General features: G+C 37.3%; 1 protein-coding gene across 1 annotated transcript in view; it reads right to left on the minus strand.

The window, feature by feature from the left end:
- INPP4B (inositol polyphosphate-4-phosphatase, type II, 105kDa) overlaps positions 1–26,040 on the minus strand; it is a 297,867-nt gene that overhangs the window by 22,759 nt on the left and 249,068 nt on the right. Inside the window, exons 20-25 of the mRNA XM_010566942.1 lie at positions 25,246–25,369; positions 24,070–24,187; positions 19,238–19,378; positions 16,145–16,242; positions 11,792–11,904; positions 7,061–7,215 (exon numbers count right to left, since the gene is read on the minus strand). Of these exons, the coding sequence (XP_010565244.1) occupies positions 7,061–7,215; positions 11,792–11,904; positions 16,145–16,242; positions 19,238–19,378; positions 24,070–24,187; positions 25,246–25,369 (749 nt within the window). The remainder of the gene's footprint in view (positions 1–7,060; positions 7,216–11,791; positions 11,905–16,144; positions 16,243–19,237; positions 19,379–24,069; positions 24,188–25,245; positions 25,370–26,040) is intronic.

Consider the following 26,040-nt stretch of genomic DNA (forward strand, 5'->3'; position numbering starts at 1 on the left):
GTCAACCAACACCCCCACGTCCTTCAACTCGGGGCTGCTCTCAATCCACTCATCTCCCGGCCTGTATTTGTGCTTGGGCACAAATTTAATTCCATTAAATCTAGTTCTCCTTTGGAGAACTGTGTCATATACGTCCTTAAGTCAAAGAGCAAGGACTTCCTTCAGCAAAAAGATCACAGGGAATCAATGTTTCATTCTTGTTGTCACAAAGCTAAAACCCAAACACGGCCACACGTTTTCTTTTCCAATGGAAAAGGAACGTTTTTTTCTGTAATACACTGCAATTGATATATTAGTATGTTTTACTACTTGGTAGTTAAAATTACTGTCAGGTTCTGAGTCCTCTTGAAGTACCCACCTTTCCTACGTAATCAACGAAGAAGAAACAGGTACATTTCAAGGACTCGCTCACCTAACACTGGTGTCAAAATTTAGAGACAATATAGATTGCTTATGGTTCTACCTTCCCCCCATGGACTGACAGGAAAACTAAGCATTTACTTCACAAATGTTTGTTTACTGCCTGCTGAAAAGTTAAGTGTTTTGGTGATGTAGCCTGGGTCACATCTCTAAATATTCCTTGCAAAGAGGGGCAAAGGTTTTTACTCTTTTCCCTTGAACACATCCTTCCTCCTCAGTGATTAGTCCACGAATATTATTACAGGTTCCAGGGGAAGGGCAACTATAATTAAAGTTACACAACGCTTTCCATTAAGATTCTACTTTCAATTGTTAGTTCATTTTGCATAGATAAAATTCAAACTTAGAATGCCATTTAAAGAAGAAAAAAATACAGCTTTTTTTTTTTTTTTTTTTTTTTTGAGATGATTACTAGTACCTCCATGCTAAAGAGCAGGATTTGATATTCTGCACCAAGGTAATAAAGGTATGAGAGATGTAACTATTGTAAGAGCCTGCTCCGGCAAGAATCTCAAAACACCTCTTCCTAACAAAGACTTGTTAAAATTCAGCAGGTACATGCTTTGAGGATTCAATCTATGCTGAACGTCTGCCAGGTCAAGGGGTTAGACGAGACTTTTCCTTGCTGCTGTTCTCCCTGGCAGATGATGACCACTGCTATATGAAGCAAAAGCAATGAGGCAGGGGGACTGTCTCTGCTGTCCTCTCTCTATTGTCACTGAGGCCAGTGCCCAAGCTCTGAAGACGAGAAGGAAGACAAAGGCAGCCACACGCATTGCAGAGGAAGAAGGAGAAACCAGAGGGAAATATTCAAGCAATAGTCTGGTGAAAAAGAGGAAGATGAGAAAGTTCCCATGAGAGAGTTCTCAGGAACGACTGGGGTGTTGATCAGAAAGAAGTCTGAAATCTGTACTTGGGAAGAAGTTGGAGAAGCGAGGTACAGGAGAAATGAAACTTCTGAATGTAGTCAGCTAGAGAACATTCCCCTGTAAAACATGGACTTGAACATCCGACCCTAGTGAAACAGACAAAACGTGTGAGACTATATTACAAAACAACTGCCAATTTTACTTATTTACTTTGCCCTGTAGAAGCCTGAACCTCACCAATGACCTTCCTGAGACTGTTGTGGTGTAAATAAAGTATGTTTGGGTTTCCTTTCTTTTTTTTTTTATTGGAGCTTTTTTTTTTTTTAAGTCTTAAAAACCATTGCTTTAAAGACACATTATAAAGATAAATTCTGTGAAATTGAGTACTTATATTAGAAAACCTTAGATCTAACACAGCCTTTTCAAGCTACCGTTTGATACTTTGTCCACAATGGTTGTCTGTAATTCTCCTCCTCCTTCCAGAAGGATGCTCAGTAATAGACCTTTATTCTAAAAGACCCCAACAAGGTGCCAATTGCATTGATACCTATCACATCTTGTGAGCATCTCTCTCCATTTTGTTTTCTTTTCCTCTGCACACTGTTGCTATTTTAAAAAGTAGTAATTTAGTTTTAGAAAACAAAATTGATAGTGGTTCAATGCCCCAAAATTGGACCTTGCTGTTACTTAATGCCAGGCCTCTTTCAACACATTAGGTAATGAAAATCTTTCCATCTACAGTTTGTACCTCAAAATATAAATGTTAAGTTTCTAAAGAACCATCTAACGATGGAAAAATCTATGCTGGAAGCCAGGCTCTCCCTTTTAAGTTTTGTTTACGCTGTGCTAACGCTCTCAGGAAAAAAAAGATGAAGAAGGTCAGATGGGCTGGAAAAAAGAAAAGGTTAGAGGAGAACACGTGCCTCCTCTTCTGTGTGACCCCTCAGGCGCTGCATCTATTGCCACAAGCTCACAGGGGCAGGGTGAAAGCTGGGAGATGGGAGAAAGGCAGAGGAAGATCTGCACATGGATCGCAGTCTCTCATCCTGTCCCTTTGCTCCTGCTTCTCAGTCCGTGCAGCCATCACAACACTGTGTTGTTTGGTGGAGGCCCTTCCATGACCAAGGTCCATCTCAGCCTGGATGTATAGATTCTGCCCAGAACATCTGAAAGTCCCTGATTAAAGAGCTATTACAGCTATCCCTCCTTCTCAACTTGCACATCTTTAAGATGATCTTTAAGAAAAGATGCCCTCAAACAGCTCTTTAAAAAGGAGCTAATTGTTTCATAATTGGGCTATCAAAAGCCCATACCTTGTTGCCCACACCATTCATTCTTTGTATTTGTGCTTCAATCAGATTTTTGATAGGCATTTTATCTAAAATAATCTGAAATATCCTTGACAGTGTGTCCTACATTGAGTCAAATTTCATATTCGATGTCTGAAATACCTGACAGGTATTGTGCCCTGCTAAGAATGATGATAAGGCTGAAAGCCTGGAGGCTTCTCCATAGGCAGTGGATTTGTCATTTCATTTGCTTGTTTCTACTTTTGAGGCTTTATTGGAAACATGCTCAAAACCCAGGATATTCTGAGGTTACTCACTACCCAAGGCCTCCAAAAGGAGCCCTGTCACCAAAACATTAGAACTGAATACGTTCAGAAAAGAAGGAGGAAAAACCAACCAACCAAACAAAAAAGGAAATCAAATGAGTTTTACAGAGCTGCTTCATAGTGTGCTGCCTACCAGGGTCCAACCTCCCTTAAGCGCAGCCAGCTCGAAAGATGAAGAGTAGAATCGTGTGACAGATACTGCAAGGAACTTGGGTAAATCAGTTTTGTCTCTCTACTGTCTCTTGGAATATAGTTAACATTGAATGATAGGAAATATTCACATATTGGTGAAGGGAAAAATAAGAAAAGAATATTGATGATTGCAAAAAGTGATGATTTGAAAGTGGCAGCAACATTATAAATATGATTTTAATATGATGTGAATTGCAAGCACTTGATACAGAGGGGATAATATGTTGATTTTCCTCATTCTGCACTATGTATGTCACTAAAATCAATGGAAGTCACATACATATACCAAGGAAACTATAATATGTAGAATTATTTATGGAATAGCCACTTCACATACACATCAATTGCAGCATCATAATGGCTAAAGTTACACCCAGAAGACAAATCCATATATTACACATTGTAGGTGATAAAGCTTGAAATCCTATCCTTGTTTCACCGCATTTTTCATAAGCTGAAAGGACAACTAATGGAAAGATTTTTTGTACAGCTTTTCTTTTTTTAGGACAGGGTAAACATCATATAGTTTGTCACTACAAGACACTGATTCCACTTACAAACTAAGTCATTAAATAACAGCTACTGGCAGTATTTTCCAAAACAGCATTGTGCAATGTACATCGAAGCAAACACACTGAAACATCTGAAATTGCCTCTCCTTTGCTCAAAATTCTAGGCACATCAGAGAAGCTGAAAAGCAGCAGCACACAGAAGTCCAGCACCTCCAAATTTCTGGTGGCAAGAAAGCACAAACCCGTAAGTACATGCTTCCCTTTTACAACAGCCAGCAAAGCTGTGTCAGCACTGGCAGGAAAAGAAAAAGCTTTACAGCTACACAGGCACCTTTATAATTTTCATATCTCAAAATTATGGCATTTCCAATAAAGGCTGCTTTTGAATCACCATTTACTTTTACAACTCACTTTGTTTCACAGTACTCCATCTCCTACTGTTAACTCTTGAAAGAGGCCTTTCAAAGATCAATCCAGTCTGTTAGGATTCTGGGTGTTAAAATTGAATTTTTCCCTTCTACTTGTTCTTTTGAAAGGTTTAAAAGTGATTTGTGGCAATCAGCATAAAGGGATTTGATTGACAGAGTTTAACTAAGTGATCTAGAGAAGATTCATCAGGGGAAAATTGCTGAAATTATAAATTAAACTGCAAACAGAGTTTTTCACTGTCTGCTCTTAAAACAAAATAGATTCTTTTAGATGTGAAAATCATTCTAAAAGCTTCTACAAGTAGTCAATGAAAAGCTTAGAAATGCACAGTGTAATCTTTCAAATAACACTCTGCAGTAGTAATCAAATAAAAAGAAGGGATAAAAGGGCAAGCAACACAATGACTACCAAACAAGTCTGTTGACCTCATTCACACAAACCTCAAAAAAAGTAGCTGCCAAACTTCCCTCAAGTAAAATACAGGAGATTTAGTTGAAATGCCATTGTATCTCTTCCTGTGGAAATGACGACTTTTCTTCCCCCCTCTTTTTTGCCTGGCTGTTCTTTCCTTCCCAGCTTGCTCTCTCAAATTGCCTTTCTCTGCAATTTACCTTTCTCCATCTGCCTACAAGAAGAGAGCCCCGCTGGAGGCTCCTTGCCACACTACCTCGTCAGTGGTGGGGACGAGGAAAGCCTGCGTCACCTCCAGCACTGCTCCATCAGCACCTCCAGCAAGACGGGCGGTGGGGAGGGAGACACACTCCCTGCTGAATGTCTGTAGCACCAAAGATAACAAAAAAAGCACCCGAAGACAGCTCTTAAAACTGTCTGACCAACTCTCGATGAGAGTACCATAGAGTTAAGTACTACGTGTCCCCATTTGACGTTTTTATTCTTCTGTTCTGAATTTTGGGGCTTTCAGTCACCAGCTCATAAGGAAAAAAAAAAAAAAAGTTGCTTGCTCGTTTTTTTTTTTTTTAACTTCCAGTTGTGTGAACAGTGTTATACAGACAGAAACTAGCATAGGTAAAAGATCTATTTATTTATTATCCTGGTGATGCATGTTATTTTGTATGCTACTGCCACTTCTTGCTGGGCCCTTGCTTTAAGTCCCATATAATCCCACCACCCAAGTCAAAATTATTACCTTCCATCCCACATAGCATCTACTTCAGTTCAAGGCTGTTTCAAATTCATTTACAGGATATTAGCAGGATAAAGCTTTTCTCTGTTTAAAACTACAGCAAAAACATAGAATTAACATGTTTGTGATGGTGCTTCAACCCATCTGTTCATTTATTTTTTAAGTTTTCTCCAGATTTTCTGAGCTTTTCACCATTGTTTTGTGACTCCAATTTATTGTTATCTGCAAATATAACTAAGATGTTAATATTCTCAGCTTTCAAATCAGTTATGAGACATAAAAGCACTCAAAGTCGCTTACATTTTAGTCTACAAAAGCCTACGACACTTTTGTACTAACAAGTTAGTTTGTATAAATATCAGGGCTTTTTTTTTTTTTTTAATCAGGTTTATATCTGTGAAACTTTTCCAATCTTCTACTCAATGCTATTCTATCATAATAATGATTTTAAATAATTAGTTCGCCTGTATCTGGTAACTTACTGCAGCTTACACACTTTTGTATTTATTGGAGACATAAAAGAAAAAAACAATATTTGAAATGCCAACACAAATGAAATTTAACACAGAGAACTCAGAAATTTTTCATTAATGGTAAAACATGTAGTTATGAAAGACTGCACACAGGTCATTCATTCACTGAAATACTGCAGAGACTAAGGGATTTATGCAAGCTAATGATACATACAAAACAATACACCTCAGCTTAATACATCAAACTACACTAGCACCTTGCAAACCATCTAAGCCATCTCAGTCCTCTGCTCAATTACTCTTTGTAAACATTACCTTTTTTCTTTAGAATATCTATCTTTGCCAAAAGACAAAAGGACCCTACATGTTTAAACCTACAGTATTAATCTAGACATTAAGCACTGAATCTAACAATACTAAACATTAAGGTCAAGAAGTATCAATTACAGACTTTAAACATGGTTGTTTACTTAGTATGATCTTTGCAAATCCAACATACAAACAATTTGTGTTTCACATAAGTGCAAGATATGATTCAGTTACTTCTTTGCAGGCTGACCAGAATATTTTCGATTAGTTTTGCAGCAACCTTTGTTATATATTATTTGAATGTTGTGGATCCATTTTTTTAAACTCTTATAGAAAATACAATGCAATACTCATTAAAGCCAATAATGAAACATTCCTTAGAGAATATAACATCTGGATTCATTTTATGATCAAAACTTGTTTGCTTTTGCTCAATGTTTTTTTTTTTATTCATTAAAGATTGAGATAATTGGAAATCTTTACATCTTTTAATTACACATTCCTGATAACATCAGCCTCAATTTCTGCATAGATGTAATTTAGAATAAAACATTTTTTAATTTATTTTTTTTTAAGCACAGTAAAGATTTAATCAGATATTAGTGGCAACCACCATTAGTCCAAACCTGCTTGGGTGTTTCTTTTCTTTTTAATAACACGATCTAATAAGAATTGCCATCTGTAACAAATGATTATTCTGCTTTCACACTATTTGTCTAAATTTCATACAAATAATTTAAAGAGTGTGTAAATGGTTAAAAAAAATACTCTTAGAACAGATAATAACTTTTTTTTCTATACAGTCATAGAATGTTGTTAAAATAACTGCTATTTACCTTGGTCAAATTCTACAGTCAGTGAAGTGGCACTTACAAGGTTTCACCTATCTATCTCAGAGACTGTTAATTAGCGATAAAGCACGCTGTTGCAAAGACTTTGCATGCAAAAGTGACTTACCAGCTGGCATGCTGCTGGTCACTTCTCTGCTAAACCAGGACTGGGGCCTATCGCACATTTGCAACCGGCTTTAGACCGTTCTGTACTGGAGTTCCTGGCGTAGCTCAAAACGCAAGGGACATGCAAAAACCTCCACATACCTTCTCATACAATCCAGCGCCCGAATAAAGAAGTCTTTGTGAAGCTGATGCTCGTCCCTCAGGATGGAGCACTGCTCCAGCGTCACTGACATGGATGTCCGGTCTTTGGCACTTTTGCAACAGGTGAAACGGACTCCATTCAGCTTTCGGCAAATCTGAAACACAGGCAGACGTCAAAGGATTGCCCTTTTCACGCCTTGTGTTCTGGACACACTAGGCAGACTGTGAAACTCCCGCAATTTTGCAATCACAGACAATGAATACAGAGAACTACAGTATTTCTCAAGAAGAAAATAGCTACTAAAAGGTAAGACTCCAACCCGAATCATACGGCTGCTCATGTGCGCCTCTCCAGTTAAATCAGTTATTGGCGCTGCCTTGAGGATTTTCGTTTTCTAAGGATTATGCCCATGCTGGCCTGACACAGTGCCACAAAAGGTGAAAATGTTGTGCTGAAAAGAACTGCAAATTTATCTTTTGCGTATAAATTTGCAGCATTAACACTCTACAAAAATAGCACCAAAAGATTATAGCTACTGATCTATAGCCCACTTCCCATTTGTCCAAGTGACACATTTTAAAAGCAGATCTTGAGGGCTTTCATTAGCAGGACAAGCCTACAAATAACCTGCCCACTGAAGAAAAAGGAGCCCTTACTGATTTTAAGAGCGCTGCACACAATCTTGTACTGCAGTTGCAACCAAGTCTCCCCCCTGCCCACCCTAACATGCCCCCACCACAAGGGAAGCAAGAAACTGATGGTGGACCCAACAAAAGAAAATAATCTACTGTTCTTAGTCCTAAGCATTTTAAGCAAGCCACTGAAATGTCTACACGTACTACAGCTTACCAAACCATCCAGTTTCCTGAACTTGAAATCAAAAGTATTTGTGTTAGCCTAGACTATAAAAAGTTGCATCATTTATTCCTCACTGTGACAACCACCCTATTGAATTAAAGCTTAATTGTCTGAACACCTAGTGAATGTTGAAAAAATGAAGAAAAACTTTGACGAGTGTTAACTCAGACTCATGAATGTAGAGGACTAACTTCTCATGAGGGTATGGATTCTGACACATCTGAATTTAAATGTAGTCCTCATTTTCAACAGGCAAACTGTTCAACGTGTGACCCAGAACAATTAAATCTTAACACAAATGACTGCCATGGATTATCTACTTTCACTGTACATTACGACAAAATTATAAGGGATAAGGGAAACATGACATATTTTTAAGGACAATTTCTCACCTTAAGAATCAATCTGTGGTTGTAGCAGCGCATTAAGTTAATACTTTGGGTTCAAACAATATTTTACTAGAAAAAGAAAAACTTGAAGGAGAGCTGGTTGCCCAAGAGTAGATCTAGACTTCCCCTGATATAATTTGTCCTAAGAAAAGGTAATACTTGACTTTGCTTGCTGCTATCCCTGGACAATCATAGCTATAACAGTATCAAAAAAGGAAATAGTTATGAGAATAGGGCAAGGCAATAAATTACAGCAGTTTGGCTTCATCGTAAAGAACTTCCCAGCTTGGCTATCAAGTGTTTACTTGGGATCTTGCAGGATGAAACTGGAATGTGATCTTCATAATCTCACTTCAGCAAAAAAGCATATTTTTATCTGTTAATTGCATTCTCAGAAACTCTGTTGAAATCAATGGCCCAGAAAATACTTGCATTCTTTAAGGTCTTTGCTATATCGTGGCGAGGGCAATCTCAAAAGTTAATTGAAACTAACTTTGAACCCAAAGGCTAGTAAAGGGGAACCTGTGAGTGTTTCTTCCCTCCTATAATTCAAAATTTTAAAACTTATATCTGTTTAAAAATTTGGAAAGTTACATTGGGTTTTAAATAAAGTACTAGAAGATAAGTTTTTTGAATAACGCTGTGAAAGAAGTTAACTGCTTAATTGAAGAGATTAATTCTCTTTACACTAGTCTCTTTTGAAGTCCATGAGTCATTGTGACTTCGAAGTGAATGAGTCATAAGAAAAAACACCCAGGTAATTATTCTGGATGAATGATGGCCTCTGATGCAGGGAAGGGAGATTAAATCTCAAATCTGTGTTGACAGCATACATATAAAGTGCTGGTTAGTGAGAGTCAATTTTGAACTGAGAAGCATTCTAGGCACAACAAGCAAATGACCATAACCACGAGTTTATTTTGCATTGAAGTTCAGTACAAATGTCTCAATCATTCTAAAGTGGATTAAATAGAAAACAATTTGTTAATTTAAATAAACAAATTAAAAGCTCCTTAGAGTCTGATTTAAGGAGAAATGTACGTTAACCTGATAGGCTGGCCCAGATAAATCCTCAGAATGACTCAGTTCACTGAGCAGCAGCAGTTAAACAAAGTAAATAATTAACATGGGCAAACACAATGATCTGATGCTCTAGAAATCTAATAAGGGACAATACCAAATATATAGTAATATCGTTATATAAGAACACACAGCTTATGATTAGTGCCAGCCTGAATTTTATCCTCAATTTAGCACACTTCTTCCCCAAACATATTGAAGATATAGGAGGAGGAAAAATAGACTTAACATTTATTAGAACTTTAGAGAGTCTCCCTTAAACACAGATTTAAATGATTAGGATTGTGATTAAGTTTAAAGAGCAAATGATAAAAGCATATAAAACCATGAAGATTAAAACAAGGATAAATCAATACTCTGATTATTTCTCCTGATAGAAGACAGAAGATGAAGGGTGCAGCTTAAGAAATGAAAATGTGTAACATTTAAAACTCTGTCCCATTATATTTAGAATAAGAAATGTTTGTGATACCAATTTGCAAAAGCTGACTTTTAAAATGCAGATGTGTTCTCACAGTCCCCTTACAACAGGCATTGCATGCAGGTGCAGATACATATGTGTATCCGTGTAGAATCTCATACATCTACTGAATAACAAAGCGATATCCTTACATCCTTTGCAATAGCTAAATGTAACGTACTATAACAGTGTGTAGATCAATGGGTCCAGAAATACTCATTTCAGAAGGCTGCAGTAACGTAACGTGAAGAGAAATAGAATACAATGAAGGAAAAATCTGAAACAGTTTGTATGTCCAAAGACTGCTTTTTACCCATGAAATTATTTTCGGGGAGTCCTCAATAGATGGTAGAAGAAAACTTTCTATATCCAAAGATTAAGTAAATTCTGTCATATTCTTTGTAGCTCATTTTACACTATCCTGTACTGATTTATCTTTTACTTCTTTAGAAAGCAATGTTTCATAGTAATTGCAGAACTGGTACTGCAAGAAAAGCTTATATTTTTACTCACAGCAGATTTATACTGCAATAGCATGTGATAATATTTATTAATGACAAGACAAATCATTATTAGCAATATAAAAAAATCACAGCAGTTATTAATAGAAAGACATAGTTAATATTGTCTTGTTCTTGGTGTTAATGAAAAGTCGTGGAAAATTTTATTAATATTTTGTATCAAATACTTATTTGCCTTGAAGGGTATAGGTATTTGAAAGTTCCCCAAACACAAGGCCTTGCCTTCAATTTCAGTAGATACCAAAGACTCAAGTCTCTGCTCGTATAAATGGACAGAGACACCAAGGGTACTTTTCTAAATCTAAGACAATTACCTGGTTAAATTTGACATTCCTGAAAAGCTTGATCTCTTTATAAACATCTAAAGGTTGTTTTTTGTTGTTGTTGTTTTTTTAACATGTACATGCAAAACCCATAGAATTGGGAAACAAAAAGGAATTATGTGAATAAAGCAAAGCAAATATTATTCATTGTTTGATAAACATTTTTCTTTGTGCTCTCCCTGTGTCTGAACATCTGCCCTTATCATATCTAGCTTATTTTGTGTTGTTAGTAGTGGCTGTCATGGTGACACTGGCTAAAAAACCCATAAAATGTGATTGACTAAAAGTTGTACTGATAAACGCTTATTTATAAAACATAAGTACCTTAATTACAGAAAATCAAAAGTTGACTGCAGCAATATTAAACAAAAACCAGAGCAAGTAATCATGTCCTGCATCATACCTCAAGGCTTATAGACACTAAACAATAAAAGCAAGATATTTTGAACACCCCAATTTTATGTTATCAAACAACTGATATGATTTTAAACAACAAAAAAAGGTAGATACTGTAGCTGAATACTGTATTGTCACTCTCGTATGAGGTGATATATTTACAGCTATGCATGATCATTCAAAGAATTAATTCTGCCCATACTGGGGATGAAGGGATTCCTCTGCCTAAAAACAGGCTCAGTTAGTTAAAGAAAAAACAAGCCCCAAACAAAAAGCAAACCTCTTTACCCTGTTAGAGAACTCACTGAGATAAATGAAAAATCCTGCATCTGGGACAAAAGAACCCCAAGCACAGTCCACGGACTGCCTGGTTAGGAGAAGCTCTGCAGAAAAGGGCCTGGAGGATGTAGGGGACAACATAGTGTCCAAGACCATCTCTCACTTTGAATTCTAGCCAGTTCTTCCAGTAAAGAAAATCAGAAAAAGAAAATATCCGTAATTTAAGTGTAGGAAGAAGAGATATATTCATGACTGGGATGAGAGACCATCAGAATGGAAATGTTAGAGAGCCATTTCAGCATATCTATCTACTTTAATCACCGAGTTTTCCAATCATATCCTTAAAATCCATTGCACTTACAATATCAGCAGGCATGTAAAAATTACTTCATCACGTGAACATACATGAAAAAAGAAAGCTTACCGTTGCAGCCAGCCACATGATTTCTACATTCTTTCTCTTTTTGGCCTGGATATTTTGATGGAGATTTTCTAGCAATCCCTTTAAATCATTTTGTTCTTGAAAATGTGGTAGACCTGGAAAAAAAGGATGATAAGTTTGTTCATTTTGATAAGGTTGATGATATCATTGTGGTCACTAAAGAACGCCCATAGTAAAGAACAGGTCTATTATTTACAGCCTTATTTGGGAACACAGGAGGGAAAGTACCAGCTAAATATTTAGGGAAAAAGCAAACCTTATTTCTTTCAAAGTATTGGGTTGTCCTCCCTAAGATCTTCACCATGAAAAATTAAAGTGTCTTCAACTTTTATCTTATAAATGGATGGTGAAAACATTCAAATCTCTGCTGTAGTTCTGTTCATCCACTATTATAGACATTCAATGGAAATAAGTAGAGAAATAACTGCGTGTATTAAAACCTGCTTTGATGGGATGATCCTTTTATTTTTTAAGTCAAAATATTTTGCTTTTGTTTTAAAAATGGAACATTTCATTTTTCTTTTAAAATGATACTTCAGTTCCTAATATAACATGAGTGTTAAATAGCACTAAATACATCCGTGCTGCCCCCCCCCCCCCCAAAAAATTCAACAAAGGATATTTCTCAGTTTGAAATTAAATGGGACTTTAATTTTGAAATACTAAATAATTTCAGGTTTACTTAAAGTCTGAAATTTTACCTACTTGCCCTGGCTATGGCAGCTGAGCTGAAGTTTTATTAATCATAGATGTCTAGCGGGAATTCAAGAGTAGGCAACTTAATTTGCTCTTCTGTTTTTTGTGTATATACAGGAGGGTTTTGTTCTAACATTACCTTTATCTTCTTTAGTTTTGAAAACCAGTAGAAACACCAAAATCTGTTTTTTGAAATTATTTCTTCTTATGGTAATGAAGTAAAAAAAATTTAATAATCGTTATCACCAAAGAAAGGCTCAGAACCAGTTGAAACAAAATTAAACAAAATTGATAAATAGATACATTTTTTCAACAAGAAAAAGTAGGATGTGCCATCCAGAGGGAAAAAAACCCCAACAACCCAACCCAAAACCCTAAGATTTATATTCAATTCAAAGAGTAAAAATGAGGCAACTACTAATGCAGGTCAAAATCCATTCTCCTAACCTGATCACAGCTGGAATGATCCCTCTTGTCAACAGGCTTTTACCTTTCCTCCCTAGTGAATTCTGTAGTTTCCCTTATCCATGATTCATAGTAAGAAGTAATTTAAATATACTCAGAAAGAACCATTCTAAAAATGTCTAAGTTGCCTTACCTCATACTGTGCTGCCAAAAAGAAAAATATGCAGAAAAAGTACATTCAATCTAGTTTTGTAATCGTCTTAATGAGGACTGTTTTATCTGTGTATTACAATTCCTGATCATACAATTAGATAATGCAGAGCATATAAAAATACATCACAACCTGCTAGACTATTATACTTATCCTACATCTGTTTCTTTAAAATATATAGCATACAATGAGTACTCTAAAAAGATGCTTCCAGATTATGAGAATGTATCACTAGGTAAACATTTTATTGCTCCAAAGCAGTTTTCATTTGGTTCACAGCAGAAAATGCATCATCTCAGAGATGACTTCACCATAGGTAAAGCAAGATTCTCCTAATTTATAGTATTGCCAAATGAGCTGCATCTTGACTGGATGGGATCGATTGCCTAAATTCCTTGGGTCACAAAGCAGTACTAAGCCATCAAATAATTCTCATGCATTATAAGGGGGAGAAGCCTGGAAGTACAAAACAGACTCCTAGACTTTATGTTGAAAATGCATGTACTGCTACATGCCTTATGATACTACGGAAGAAAAATCTTCATTTGCTTGCAGGATTTCTAAACCTTGCATGCATCCCTCTTCTCATGTGGGACAGTACTGATGTTGCTGTGGCTGTTAGGTATCAAACCAGCAACACCAAATATCACTCGCGACATAGGTTTCTCTGATTTTATGCTTTCAGCTGTTTAAACCGAGTTCTAAGCCATTCTTTTCAATTAATTATGTACTACTAAACAACAATCATACATTTTTGTACCCTTAACATCATTAACTATTCTATAAAAGCAGTACTATTTTGGTGCATAAACCAGAACTACATTCGGTTGGCATTTTTCATAGGAATCTTTCTGGGAGCACATTGTTGTTTATTGTTTTCAGAGTTTCCAGTTAGACAATTAAACAGACTAAGAAACAGGTGAGTGACAGAGTGCATATTCATCTAAAAGAAGATAGTAAGTCAGTGTTTGGCATATGCAGTTACATGTAGCTGAAGACTTTCAATAATAGGGAATAGAGAGAAAGCTAGAATATTATTGGCAATGGGAATTATAGAGATGAGAGAAAAACTAATAGCAAAGGTGGCAATACATTTATGGGAGTGGAAAATTGAATTCTTTGAAATGGAATATACGAATGAAGCAGCAGGCAGGTGAGGCTGCCTAAGGATGGTGGATGCAACAGCCCGGCCAACAGGGCTGTGAGTCCTCAAATTGTGTCTGGCTTTATGAGCAGTATTTGTAACTAACAGCTTTGTGAACAGAGTCCTGCATTTATTTTGTAGCACAGATTTGGCACTACAGGAAACTATCTGGAAAGGTGTGACAAAACCATCAAGGAGCCATCAGTACTGAACGGCTCTCACTTGGCTACAACGCCAGGGATGCTGCCAGCTTGGATGGAGATTTATCTTCCTGAGAACTCAAGCACAGAGCTGGGGGAACCGGGGAGGAACTGAAGTCCTCCCCCAGCTGAACAACTTGGAGAGCTTAACTTTTTTTTCCAGGGAGCTGGTTTAAAAGACACGTTCCTCCAAGCCAAAAGAGTGATTCCGTGTAATGGCAGAAGGTGACTGGGAGCGACTGGGAAGGGCAATGGAACCAGAAGGTGCTTTGTGCTCTGTAAAAATTTGGACAAAGAACAGACTCGGATCTTAGAGGTAGAAAAAAAGCAAGAAGGTAATAATAACCAGAAAAGACATGATGAATTAGACAACAGTAGTTCTCAAAAGCCTGCACAGTCTGGAAGAAGTCCAGGAAGACTGTGCAGCTCACTAATAATCCTTCTGCAGGAAGACAGTACAAGGTTAGTTTCTGTTAATGAAAAGCAGCCAATACGATCTGCATGCAAATTTTTGCTTTTATATAATCAGATCCATTTATGAGGTAGCAGATCTACGTTAGACCTAACCCCAGATGAGGTTAGTTTTTCAGGATGCTTTCTTGGCAGGATCCCCCTAAAGTAATTAGTAACTTTTTGTATGAGTTTCTCAGCAGAAATCCTAGAGATGCGAGTGGATGGATGGGCATACTGCCCACCGTTTAGGAACAGAGCTTTCACTTCTGTCAAAATTATCAACTAATGAAAATCATCCCAATATAAAAGATAAACATGTACACATATACAGTGACACATTAGGTATAACTACAAGTACATACATGTAATGGATAATTTGCGAAAGTAACCAATACAGGGTATTCTGTAAGAGAACAGAAGCTTTGCAAGAGATTTTAACCAGCAGTATTCACCATGGGGAGTCACACGTGTCCTCAAGGGTGACAGAACTTTAGATTCAAAAGATTCACACACATACCCACCCTTACCCAAGGGGAAGGAGCAGAGACCTAAATCCAAGCTACTGAAAATCAGTCTGTAAAATCTGCAACATTTGGGAATACAGTTTAGGCCTTAAGACTACTTTAACAGGATTAGATTGATACAAATGGTCTCTTCAGTGTTTGCTTTCAACAGTCAGAGTAACAGAACAGTAATGTTTATGATACCAAATTTCTATAAAATTGGAATATAGGGCCTATTCTAATGGAACCATGTTATTCGTATCAATGACATTAGGATGTGGCTCATGGCGTGTATTTGCACTGCAGATTTCTCAGTGGTTTGCCATACCTTAATACATTTTCAAAATAAGAATGGAGGGAATGGCTGTAACTGATGAAAATTCCCACCAAGTATTTCTGCACAAATGTAGTAGGTACAGATTGTACTCTACTTAAAATATTAAAAAGCATATTATACTAATAATTTAAAAGAGCTCTTCAGTTCTTCAGTGCTCTGTTTCACTCTCCCTGTAGTTTCTGCTGTGGTGTTGGGCCTGCAGTCACTACTGACTTCAGCAGGGCTGCGTACAGGCACAAAGTGTTTAACTTTACGGAACAAGTTGTGGGATTGAGGCCTAAATCTAAAAGCTGTACTCTAATATTGTGCTAATATTACTTTCTTATAATCTTTCACCTATCAAACCTTTTCAAAGCCATTTGGATATTGCATTATTTTGTACTCACAATCAGGCGGCATTTTTTCTGTAAATAGCTTGTAATATTCTTTTAGGAGTTCTAAGTTTTCCTGGTTAATGTTTTCCTGCAAAGTGGTATCTCCAAACCTATAAAAAAGCACAATAAAATGATGAAAAAAATGCCCAAAGCTAATTTATCCTTCAGAATGATTTCTAGTGTTGAATGTACTAGATTTTGTCAAATGTACAGTTGCTAATCTCTCATGTGCTTTGGAACTAATATTTGGGAATGAGTTCATCACTCATGGATAATTCTTCTAAAAACTTACGGACAAAGCAATCCATTTACAGACAAACATTCAATAAAGCACATATTCTTTTTGCCTTCACGAATCCTGAATAAATGCAAGCGCTCTTTGTGGGAATTTCAAACGGCACCACAGGCAGAGAACACCGACTCCTACATCTCTTACTGCTGCTGTTGCTTAGCTATATTAATTTCTACCAGAGCTGGACAATATTGAAGGCACACAAGATGGAAAAGATGCAAGTGTCAGGTGGAAAACCTTCTGAAGAACTAATTTCTGCTCTGATCTGAGAATAGTTGCTATAAATAGTCAAATTGATTACTTCTCTGGGCCCTTTCTGCCCTACGCTGCTCCTGAGCTGTTAGTTATCTTGGTTTCTTGTACCTGAAGCTAATGAGAACGCCATTTCTCTGCTGTTGAGCAGTGATTTCACCATTAAGCTTCACAGAGTTATGACCCACAGGCTAGCTGGCTTCAGTCATCTGCCTCTAAGCTTGCTGCAGCACACAGACCTCAGCAGTCGCTCTACAGTGCTGCAGCCAGCTCACGAGCACGTGCTGGGGTTTCTTGCAGCAGTCAAGTCTACTGGGAACACATCACCCAAATCCTCATTATCCTGCACCTCACAGAGAACCCAGACAACATCAGGATGCCATTACACTTATCCACAAACTGACTATAGCTATATAGGCAAATATCTTTCTCTCTGAGACCAAAATTTCTACAGCAGGCAAGTTTCACACAGGCTAAAAAACCCAAAACAACCCTCCCCCCCCAAAAAACCACCGGGTACCTCTGTTATGACATATGAACTTAAAGATGGGAATGTCCCTTAGGCAGCTAGGGCCAAGTTTTTGCAACTCATCTTTAGAATAGCCTTGAAATGAAGAAAAGGCAGACAGAAAAAGGAAAGGAGGAGTACAGAAAGAGAAGCATGGACAGGTGAGTGAGAAATTCAGGTAAAGAAAAGGGGACATAAATCAGATGATACCAAATGTACTGCTACATCATGCAGAAGGGAATCAAATAGTTAAAAAAGCCAAAGAGCAAGAAGACTTGGCTACTTCCTCAGTAGCCATTGCTGCACTGTCACATGGCAATATTTCTTTTAAATCAGATATATTCTCAACTGGGCTTCAGTGAAAGAAGAGATGTTTGCATCTAACAAAGTAACATTTTCTAGAAATTTATCACAAAACTTTACTTCTATTCTTATGTTCATTTCCCCACAAAAGAAATATTTTTTACCAAAAAACATGTGCAGTGTTTCCAGTCTCAAAGACAAATGTGCAGCTTTAGGAGTTAAGCAATAATTTGAATTATGTCTAATGTTTACGCCTATAAGTGCATGCAGAAAAGCTGTTTCTGCATGGAATAATCCAACTTGATTTGCTTGATAGATATAGATATTAAGATATATAGAGAGATATCTATCAAGTCCCCATATATATCCAGGCTGTTTCTAAATCTTGTCAAATCTTTCTTCAGGACATTTGTAACATACAGTCCTTCCTGCCTGTCCCACCCACTTAAGCTCTCACAAACTTGCTTCTTGGTTACTACATTCTCCTTTTCTCTGATTTTGGAAAAACATGATGTGTCCTAGTCACAAGTGTCATGACTGATTTTGTTGGGTTTGTGTGTTATCACTTTGGCCATGTCACTCCTCTCATAGCATCACTTTTCCCTTCTTTATGGCATCAAGAATAAGCTATTTTCATTTTCAATACTGTTTCAAGTTCTCTTACCAACTACTCAAGTCTTTCATCAGTAAAATGTCAGTCTTTACTGCCTTCTGATTCAGCCTATGTCTCCCACTTCAATTTTCTACCTAAATTTTCTCACACATCACCACTCATAACTCAGAGAAGTCTCCCATAAACATCCACAAAGCTACCTGATGGCATTCCTTAGAAGTCTTCCTTAAAAGACTGCTTTTACTGTGCTGTCTACAAAGAACAGGACATGAAATTCCTGTTGTGCTTAACTTCTCGCCTACTGTACAGGTTAATGGGTTTTCACTGTCTCCCTCTATTTCCCCAGTCACACTTGTGCTTTTGGTTTTGAGTTTGTAGTGAATGCAATCTAAAGATATGTATTATGTCTCTTGCATGCTCTGTTAATAAAACCAGTTTAAAAAAAACAAAGTAGTTCTCTCAGTGTTGATGTCTACCTTGCAGTTTTAGCATTGCACAAACTCGGTATTTTACAGATACCCTTCTCTTGGAAGAGAAAATTAAGAGGTTGGTGAAACCTTGACTATTATTGTACTAATTAATTAGTTTCCAGCAATCTTTTCAGAAGAGTAAAATTAACACATCAGAACTTTAACATCAGCCTTCCTGTTTCTACAAACATATTACTAACGCATTCCCTATTATTAACTACCACTCCTCAACCCTGGAAAAAAGCCCTAAAATGCTGAGAAAAATGATCTCTTTCTAGCTTATGATTTGTCCAGCATCTTCAACCCCACCTTTAAGATAATAAGAATTTCAAATTTTCAAACTTATGTTTGAGAAGGCCGAAGTACTGTGTATGAACAAACTTCTACATCTGTGAAATAGAAATCCGTTTTATATCTGTATCCAAAGGAAATTTGGTGTTGACTGTGTGAAATAGTCCTGCATATGGTCATATCTTCACTTGGACTTTTTCATTATTTTGCATTGCTTCATAGCTTGTGCTTATTTCCTTTAATACTTTTTAGAATACACACTGAGTCAAATGTGAGGTGGTCCAAGAGCAAATAACAAAAAAGATTTTAGTCCTGAGAGATATCCTGCATGAGCACGGCATAGTTGGTCAGAAAATGAAACACAATTTTTTCTTACCTCTCTGCAAGTGTTTGCTGTTCATTGATTCCAACATTAAAGAGTACTGGATACATGCGAAGTAGCTTTCCTTCTTTAATCTCTTGTGGCAGCAACTCAAACATCTTTGCCGGAAGCTGGACCTCTATAATGTAATGTTCACTAGGAAAAATAAAAAGAAGAATAAGGATAGGAATATTGATTGGTTTGCTTGAAATTATAACCTTCCTAAATTATAGAGAACATGTAGACTTATAAATCAGTTCCCCCCTTTTCCCCTTAATTGTATTGAACAAAAAAATATGACGATTCAGCTTGCTTGTTTTAAGAACGTAACCAAGCTACATGGAAAAAGGCAGGTATATATAATTACACACTCTTGGTACTGGCTTTTTTACTGAAGTGAAAATAGGACTAAAGATGAAAGCAGTAAAAAGTCTTCTGCTACCAAAATATCATTGAGAACACCTCAACTCTTAAAATGCATCTTGCTGAGTTACAAAAATAACTTCCTTTCAGAAGTCACAACTTGATCCTGTATCCACTCTAAATGTAATATGAGCAAAAACCTTTCACCAAAAACCCAAAGCAAAATTCCCATTTTCTTCAGTGGCTGGATTTTCTCCCTGGGAATAGAAAGCATCACCAATAACAAAATTGCCTCTGTGAAGATAATAATTGAAGGCTCATTACGCAAACATGAATCCTATTTTAGGAGAAGAGATATGACATATAACAGTTCTGGTTTTATGTTTGTGTTCGGTCTGACTTTATGAAAAAGCATGTTACTTTTGCTGCCAGTCCAAATTCTGATCATGTGACACCCTCAAGTTGAATTTCACCTGTCTTTGAGGGTTGATGCCTGACCCCACAACAGAAAAAACGGCATGCTGTTAACTTAGTTCTCATCAGCTTTCTTTCCATTATTAGAGCAATCAGTCTAATAAAAGAACAGACTAGAAGCAAATCCATTTATCTCCAGGATTTGGCATTTTAGTCATTCAAAGAGGGCCAACAGATAATGAAGACTGAAATTTTCTCTCCTGCACATTTGGTATCCCACCAAGAAGGAAGAGTATTACAGCAACAGGAGGGAAGGAGGATCTATACCCTACCTACAGAAACCAGGCCTAGGAAGTCACACAACTTTTGCATGTAAACTTAAGATGGGAAACGTAAAACCTTTAAAAATAATCCTTTAATAAGGATTAAAGGCCTTTTAAAATAATCTATCCTGAAGTCCCTCCAACCCTTATTTTAATCAATCATGTGCTTGCTAAAGAATTGAAATACAGTCTGGATTACCCATGTGTAGAATTTGGGGGAGAAAAGGCAGAAAACCTTGAAGAAAAAGGGTAGTTTCTGCAGTAGCTCTGACACCCTTGGCAAGCTGGAGGGATGAGTGGCACCAGCTCAGAGCAGGCATTTGGATAAACAGCTTCAGCTTAGAAGAGCCAGTGGTGGTGTCTGAACCTCTATCCTGCCCACATATCTGAGAACAAAATAAAATGGATCCAGTGCAGACTTGTGACTGAAATGTAACTACGTGCAGCTAGGACAACAGCGTATGCTTTGGTACAGGCTAGAACTAGTGTGTGATCTTTGAGCAAATGCCAGATGCTCCCTACTGAGGGGGTTTATCAGTTTTGAATGGAGGATACATGTCTCAGAGGGGGGGAAAAAAAGGGGGGGGGGGGGGGGAAAAAGTTTTTTTTCCTAAAAAAGTCTTTTTGGTTTGTGTTTTATTTAGTGAAGTAACCCATGTGAAGGAAATGGAGAGTTAGCAAGGATGACAGTAAAGAACTCCGTACAAACAATCTTTGCATAGCAGCATTCATTCTCAGCCTGCATGTGAGCACTCCTAGCTGCTATCAAGTGCTACCAGAATATTTTTCTGTGATGAAGTGCTTTCATGAGGTTGAGAAGAAATGTTGGTTTAGTCTAATTCAAAGAGCATACGCTACTGAACCAAAATGCCACCAAATCACTGCATTGCTACATTTCACACCCCCAAAATCACTACAGATCCTTTAGTGTGTGAAAGGACACTGAGAAATGCTGACCTTTAGGCATGACAAATTAACATCAGTACCATTTGAGAACTTCCCATTGTCCATTTTTTTTTTCTTTTTCAAAACATTTTTTGAAGTCTCAGAGATAATCCTTGATAACTTTTAAAAATCTGTAAGCGATTGCACAATGAAAGTAACCCGCTTCCTATCATGTAAGGAGAAGGCTACCAAGCTGTGACAGAGAGCTGTCTGGAAAGTCCAGGAATGGTACTGGTCAGGTGGGGCAGACAGAAAAAGAATTCCAAGTACTGAATATGGAGGACTTTTTTGACATTAATTTTCCAAAAATCTTACAGGTCCTATGCTTGTACTTAAACAAGAAACAGTAATACAGCAGTGCATTTTATCACCATGTGGTTTCTCTCTTTTATGGCTACACTCAGTGCAGAGACACCAGGTGATTTTGGCATGAGATGGATAAGGTGGCTACCACATTTTCCAGCGAGAAGGAAAATTCAGTACATAATTTTAAACATTTGACAATCTCTCAGGGAAACAGGGTGGAGAAATCCAGCATGTTTCAGAGAGTAAATAATAAATCACCATCTCTTTCAGAACGAATTGTGTAGATTTAGGTATTAAGTATTTAAATGTGTATGATTTCATTTAAACAGGACTGCTTAAGATTACCCTTTTCTTTGACTTTATTTGCCTTATTCTCTAATATTTGTTATCATCACACATGAAGATAGACAAACACTTGCAGTCCTGTTAGAAGGCTTCTGAAAATTACCCGCATGCAGCTGCGGGCCACAGACCCTGCAGCTACTTGCAGTTGGTTGAAATCGCACACGCTTAGTTCATTGCAGTAAACACAAAACAAGTCATTTACATGCACCTTTGCTTTGCTTTGCAACAGAAAAGAAAACACACACGTGGTCAGTCACTGCACCTCAGCTGGGAGATACTTTACCGAGATCTTCCTTCAGCTAAGTGACAACTTTTTAGATCGCTTCAGTGTGGCTCTAAGTGCTAATCCAATCGCGGGCTACGTTGAAAACATGACATCAAACCCTGTGATGCCTCAAAGTTCATGTGCACAATCAAATACATTCTATCAAAGAATTTTATAAAAGGAAACGTTAACTACTTTTGCCTATAATAAAAGAACCTGAGTGCCTGAACAGAACTTCACTTCACCTGGATGGTCGGAGTCAGCCACCCACCTCAGCAGGTTAGCACACTGCTAGTCAATGCCACGCTCTTTGGAAGGATTTGTTTGTCTACATAGAATCTCGGTCTTAAGCACTTCCCTAGAAAAACAATTACGAGTGAATACTCTGGCTCTGCAAGACAAGAATTTGTAGCTTAATTTTCTGTCTTGCACTTCTACAGTCTTTTAGTCTCATTTTATCAAGCCACACCATATTACAACCAAAATGATCTAAAAATTGTGGGGGTTTTAAACATTAATTAGGAAATAACTAGGTTTTCTACTGTCTTTTCTTTTTATGGTTGACTTCCAATGCCGTCTGATAGGAGATGTCTCATCACAGCTCTAACAGGCATGGGGCTCCTCCACATAAGCCTTAAAGATTTTTTCTTTTTTTTTTGTCTGATAGCGATTCCATCCAGTGACTACCTGCCAGTACGTACAGTACAGCGATCACAGGCAGTAACTCTTCTTTCTAAAGACTGACTACTCCATCAATCCAGAATGCCTGAGGCAGCTTAAAGCTCGAGTCTCTTTCAAACTGAGGACCTCCTAGCGTGACAGTTCAGTGTACCGCAGTAATGGCAGCAAGCCAGTAAATGTAGCTGCTGGATTTTTCAAGATTTTTGCCTGCTGTGATTTTCAAAGGATGTATTTCTTCTGTTTTATCTACATACCATAATTATTCTTAATTATTCCTGATGTGTTGCCTATCATACTCTGGCCTTCCTGCTATTTATTTCAATCCTTTCTCGGAAGGCCCATAGGATGAGAGTGAATCATCCAGAATAATTAAGTAAATCAGTGGTGAAAGCCCCCTTCAGAGGAAACATATCTTTTCTAAAAGTTGCTGCTTTTCACTGAATTTAATTTACAGTCATCTTAAGGATAATGATACTATTAAGGAAGTGATTTCTGCAAAAGTAAAAACATTTGGAGCTTCAGACTAGAATAATAATGATGATGAAAACCCCATTCCTCCTGTACAACAATCTTGTTAACCCTCTTATAGCCACAATTAACGAAGTATTTCAGCTTATGTCCTGATATTCAGCAGTGCTTATGTGAGATGCATAATGTCTTAGTGGCTTTATGCAAGGATTTCCAGGGTTGGGTATGTCCTGTGTGATCTTCAGCAACTAAGATAGGCTTCATTTTTCAAAAGTGACACTAAGTTTTGGCATCTGAGTTTTTCAGTTTCCATCTTAAGACAATCAAGGCTTAACTCTTAGAAATGCAATTTCATTTGTCACACTGAAATACAAGTTCTGGACAACTCAAACCCAAAGTTTCTTCAGTTAGAATATTGACCTTGTCACTTCTCTTTAGATTCAGTATCTATACACAAAAAATGCAACAGAAGCTCTGCAAACCCAGACACTGTTTTGATTAATTTGTATTAATAATTGGAACTTTCAGCTTTTCATCAGGAAAGTAGCCCAGAGCCCATATTGGTACTAGCTTTACAAATCCCTACTATGTCATTACATCTACATTCACCTCATGAAAATGAAAACTACTGCACTTTCCACATAATAGAATTCATCAACAAGAAAACCATTATCTGGGTTTTCATGTGCTACAGATTAAAACTACATGCCATGGGCTCCAGGAAACAAAGTTCTTACCGCCTTCCAGTTATAATCGGCAAAAAATCTTCTGATTTGGCTTCAATGACTTTGAACATTACTTTCTGCAAATCTGAAATTCCCACAGCCATGTCCTCTAGCATCCCTGCTTCTTCACCTATATGGAAAGATTACAGAAGTTATTAACAGAGTAGACAGACCAGTCACTGAATAGGTTAGAGTAAAGCAATACGGGGATTATATTTTCCAGTCTGTGCATCTAAAAATCACAGCCTTAAATCCACATTAAAGTAACCTACATAAAACCAGACTGATTTTTAGAACTGCTGACAATTCTCTGTGGCCTAAATGATAACTATGAGTATTAAGCACCTCTGAAAATCATCCTGCTCTCTATGTGCATAGAATAACCTTAGAAAAGCCATTTTTGTCTATTCTGAGAGTGTTTTTAAAGACTGTCCTGCTGATGGGGGACAAAGGTTTTGAGAATAACAACGAGTACCTTGCAAAAGGGAGCCTGAGAGCAATCTCCAAGTGAGTATCTGCAATTGCCTGTGCATTAAAGAGCTGCAAAAATGCTAAATCCCTCTACTTTGGTCAAAATCTCTAATTTGGGAAAAGGATTTCAATACATCTAGTTCATAGCATTTTGAAACGTACAGCAGTTTCTCCGTCCAAATGTCCTTTGTAATACCTATCAAATGATGGCATCTGTAACAAGCTAGGAATTAAACAGTTTTCAGGCTATCTTCACATCACCAATAGTGGCGTGGTCAGGGCAGAGGCTGGTAAGAGTCAGTAACTGTTTAAATCTGCTGTTTGGGTTAGCCTTATAAACCTGCTATTTTGGGTCAGGCCAAATGCCTATACAAATAGAGACAATTTTATTAAAACCAAAAGTTCCACTAGCTGTACTGAGGAAGGAGTATCCTGTATTTAAGACAATGTAGGTCACTCTGCATGGAATAACTGGCAACTAGTGTTCTGCGAGAAACTGAGAACAAAATAAATGAGTAATTTTTGATGCAGAATTGACAACACAGTATCAATGACTTCACCTGTGCTATTATATGGAAGCCTACTGTCTCCCAAGGGTAATATTTGTTGATTCAATAAGCCAAATTACTGGAAGCAGAACAGAGGTTAAAATAAGAGCCTCCTGTGTAAATTTCTGGTCTGGATGCATAAGGACCTTTGTCCAAGAATAATACTTACTATACGTACTAAGGAGTCCTTCATATTGCACAAGCAATCCAACGCTATGAAGCTGTTGTAAAAATCCTTGATCACGTAAACCTGTGTGCAATTTGATTACGAACCCACAAACCAATCCAGCAAGCTATAAAGACAATGAAAAAATGTGAAATTAACAGATGTACTGTTATAACATAGTTAAAATGAGGCTAAACCAGAAGTAATATTTAGATATTTGAGAAAACAGCATAGATATTTCTGTTTAGTGACTACATACATAATTTCATATTGATATATTACTGAGGCATTTTTTGGTGTAAAAAGCAGTGAAACATTCCCTTATTTTACATTAGACAAGCTTCATTTGTTTTGTGGTGTTGTGTGTTATTTACACAGTCATAAGTGAGACCAGAACCTCCATTGGTGGGCTATAAACACATAAGGCTATGAATTATGATGGATTTGAAAGCAGTTAGGCTCCTAATGCAACTGAATCTCCTCAGCAGTTGCACCCTAACTCCTTAATTATGTTAGGAAAGACATATAACTTAAGGGAGAAATTAGACTAATAATTTTGAGAAAAATCTATCTGGAAAACATGACCTACAGGAGAAGATCAAAAGCACTTCAGTTATATACCAAGAGAAGACAAGTCTGAGAAGAGACATGCTAATAGTCTTCAAACACGTAAAATCTGCTACAAACTGAAACCAAATAATCTGTTCTTCATTTCCAAGGTGACCAGGAGAAAAAAAACACCTAGCTTGAATAGCAGCAAGGAATATTCAAAGGATAGACTTGGGAACTTCACCTACA

This window comes from Haliaeetus leucocephalus, unplaced genomic scaffold (genome assembly GCF_000737465.1).
Source record: "Haliaeetus leucocephalus isolate CR32 unplaced genomic scaffold, Haliaeetus_leucocephalus-4.0 Scaffold220, whole genome shotgun sequence".
NCBI lineage: Eukaryota > Metazoa > Chordata > Aves > Accipitriformes > Accipitridae > Haliaeetus > Haliaeetus leucocephalus.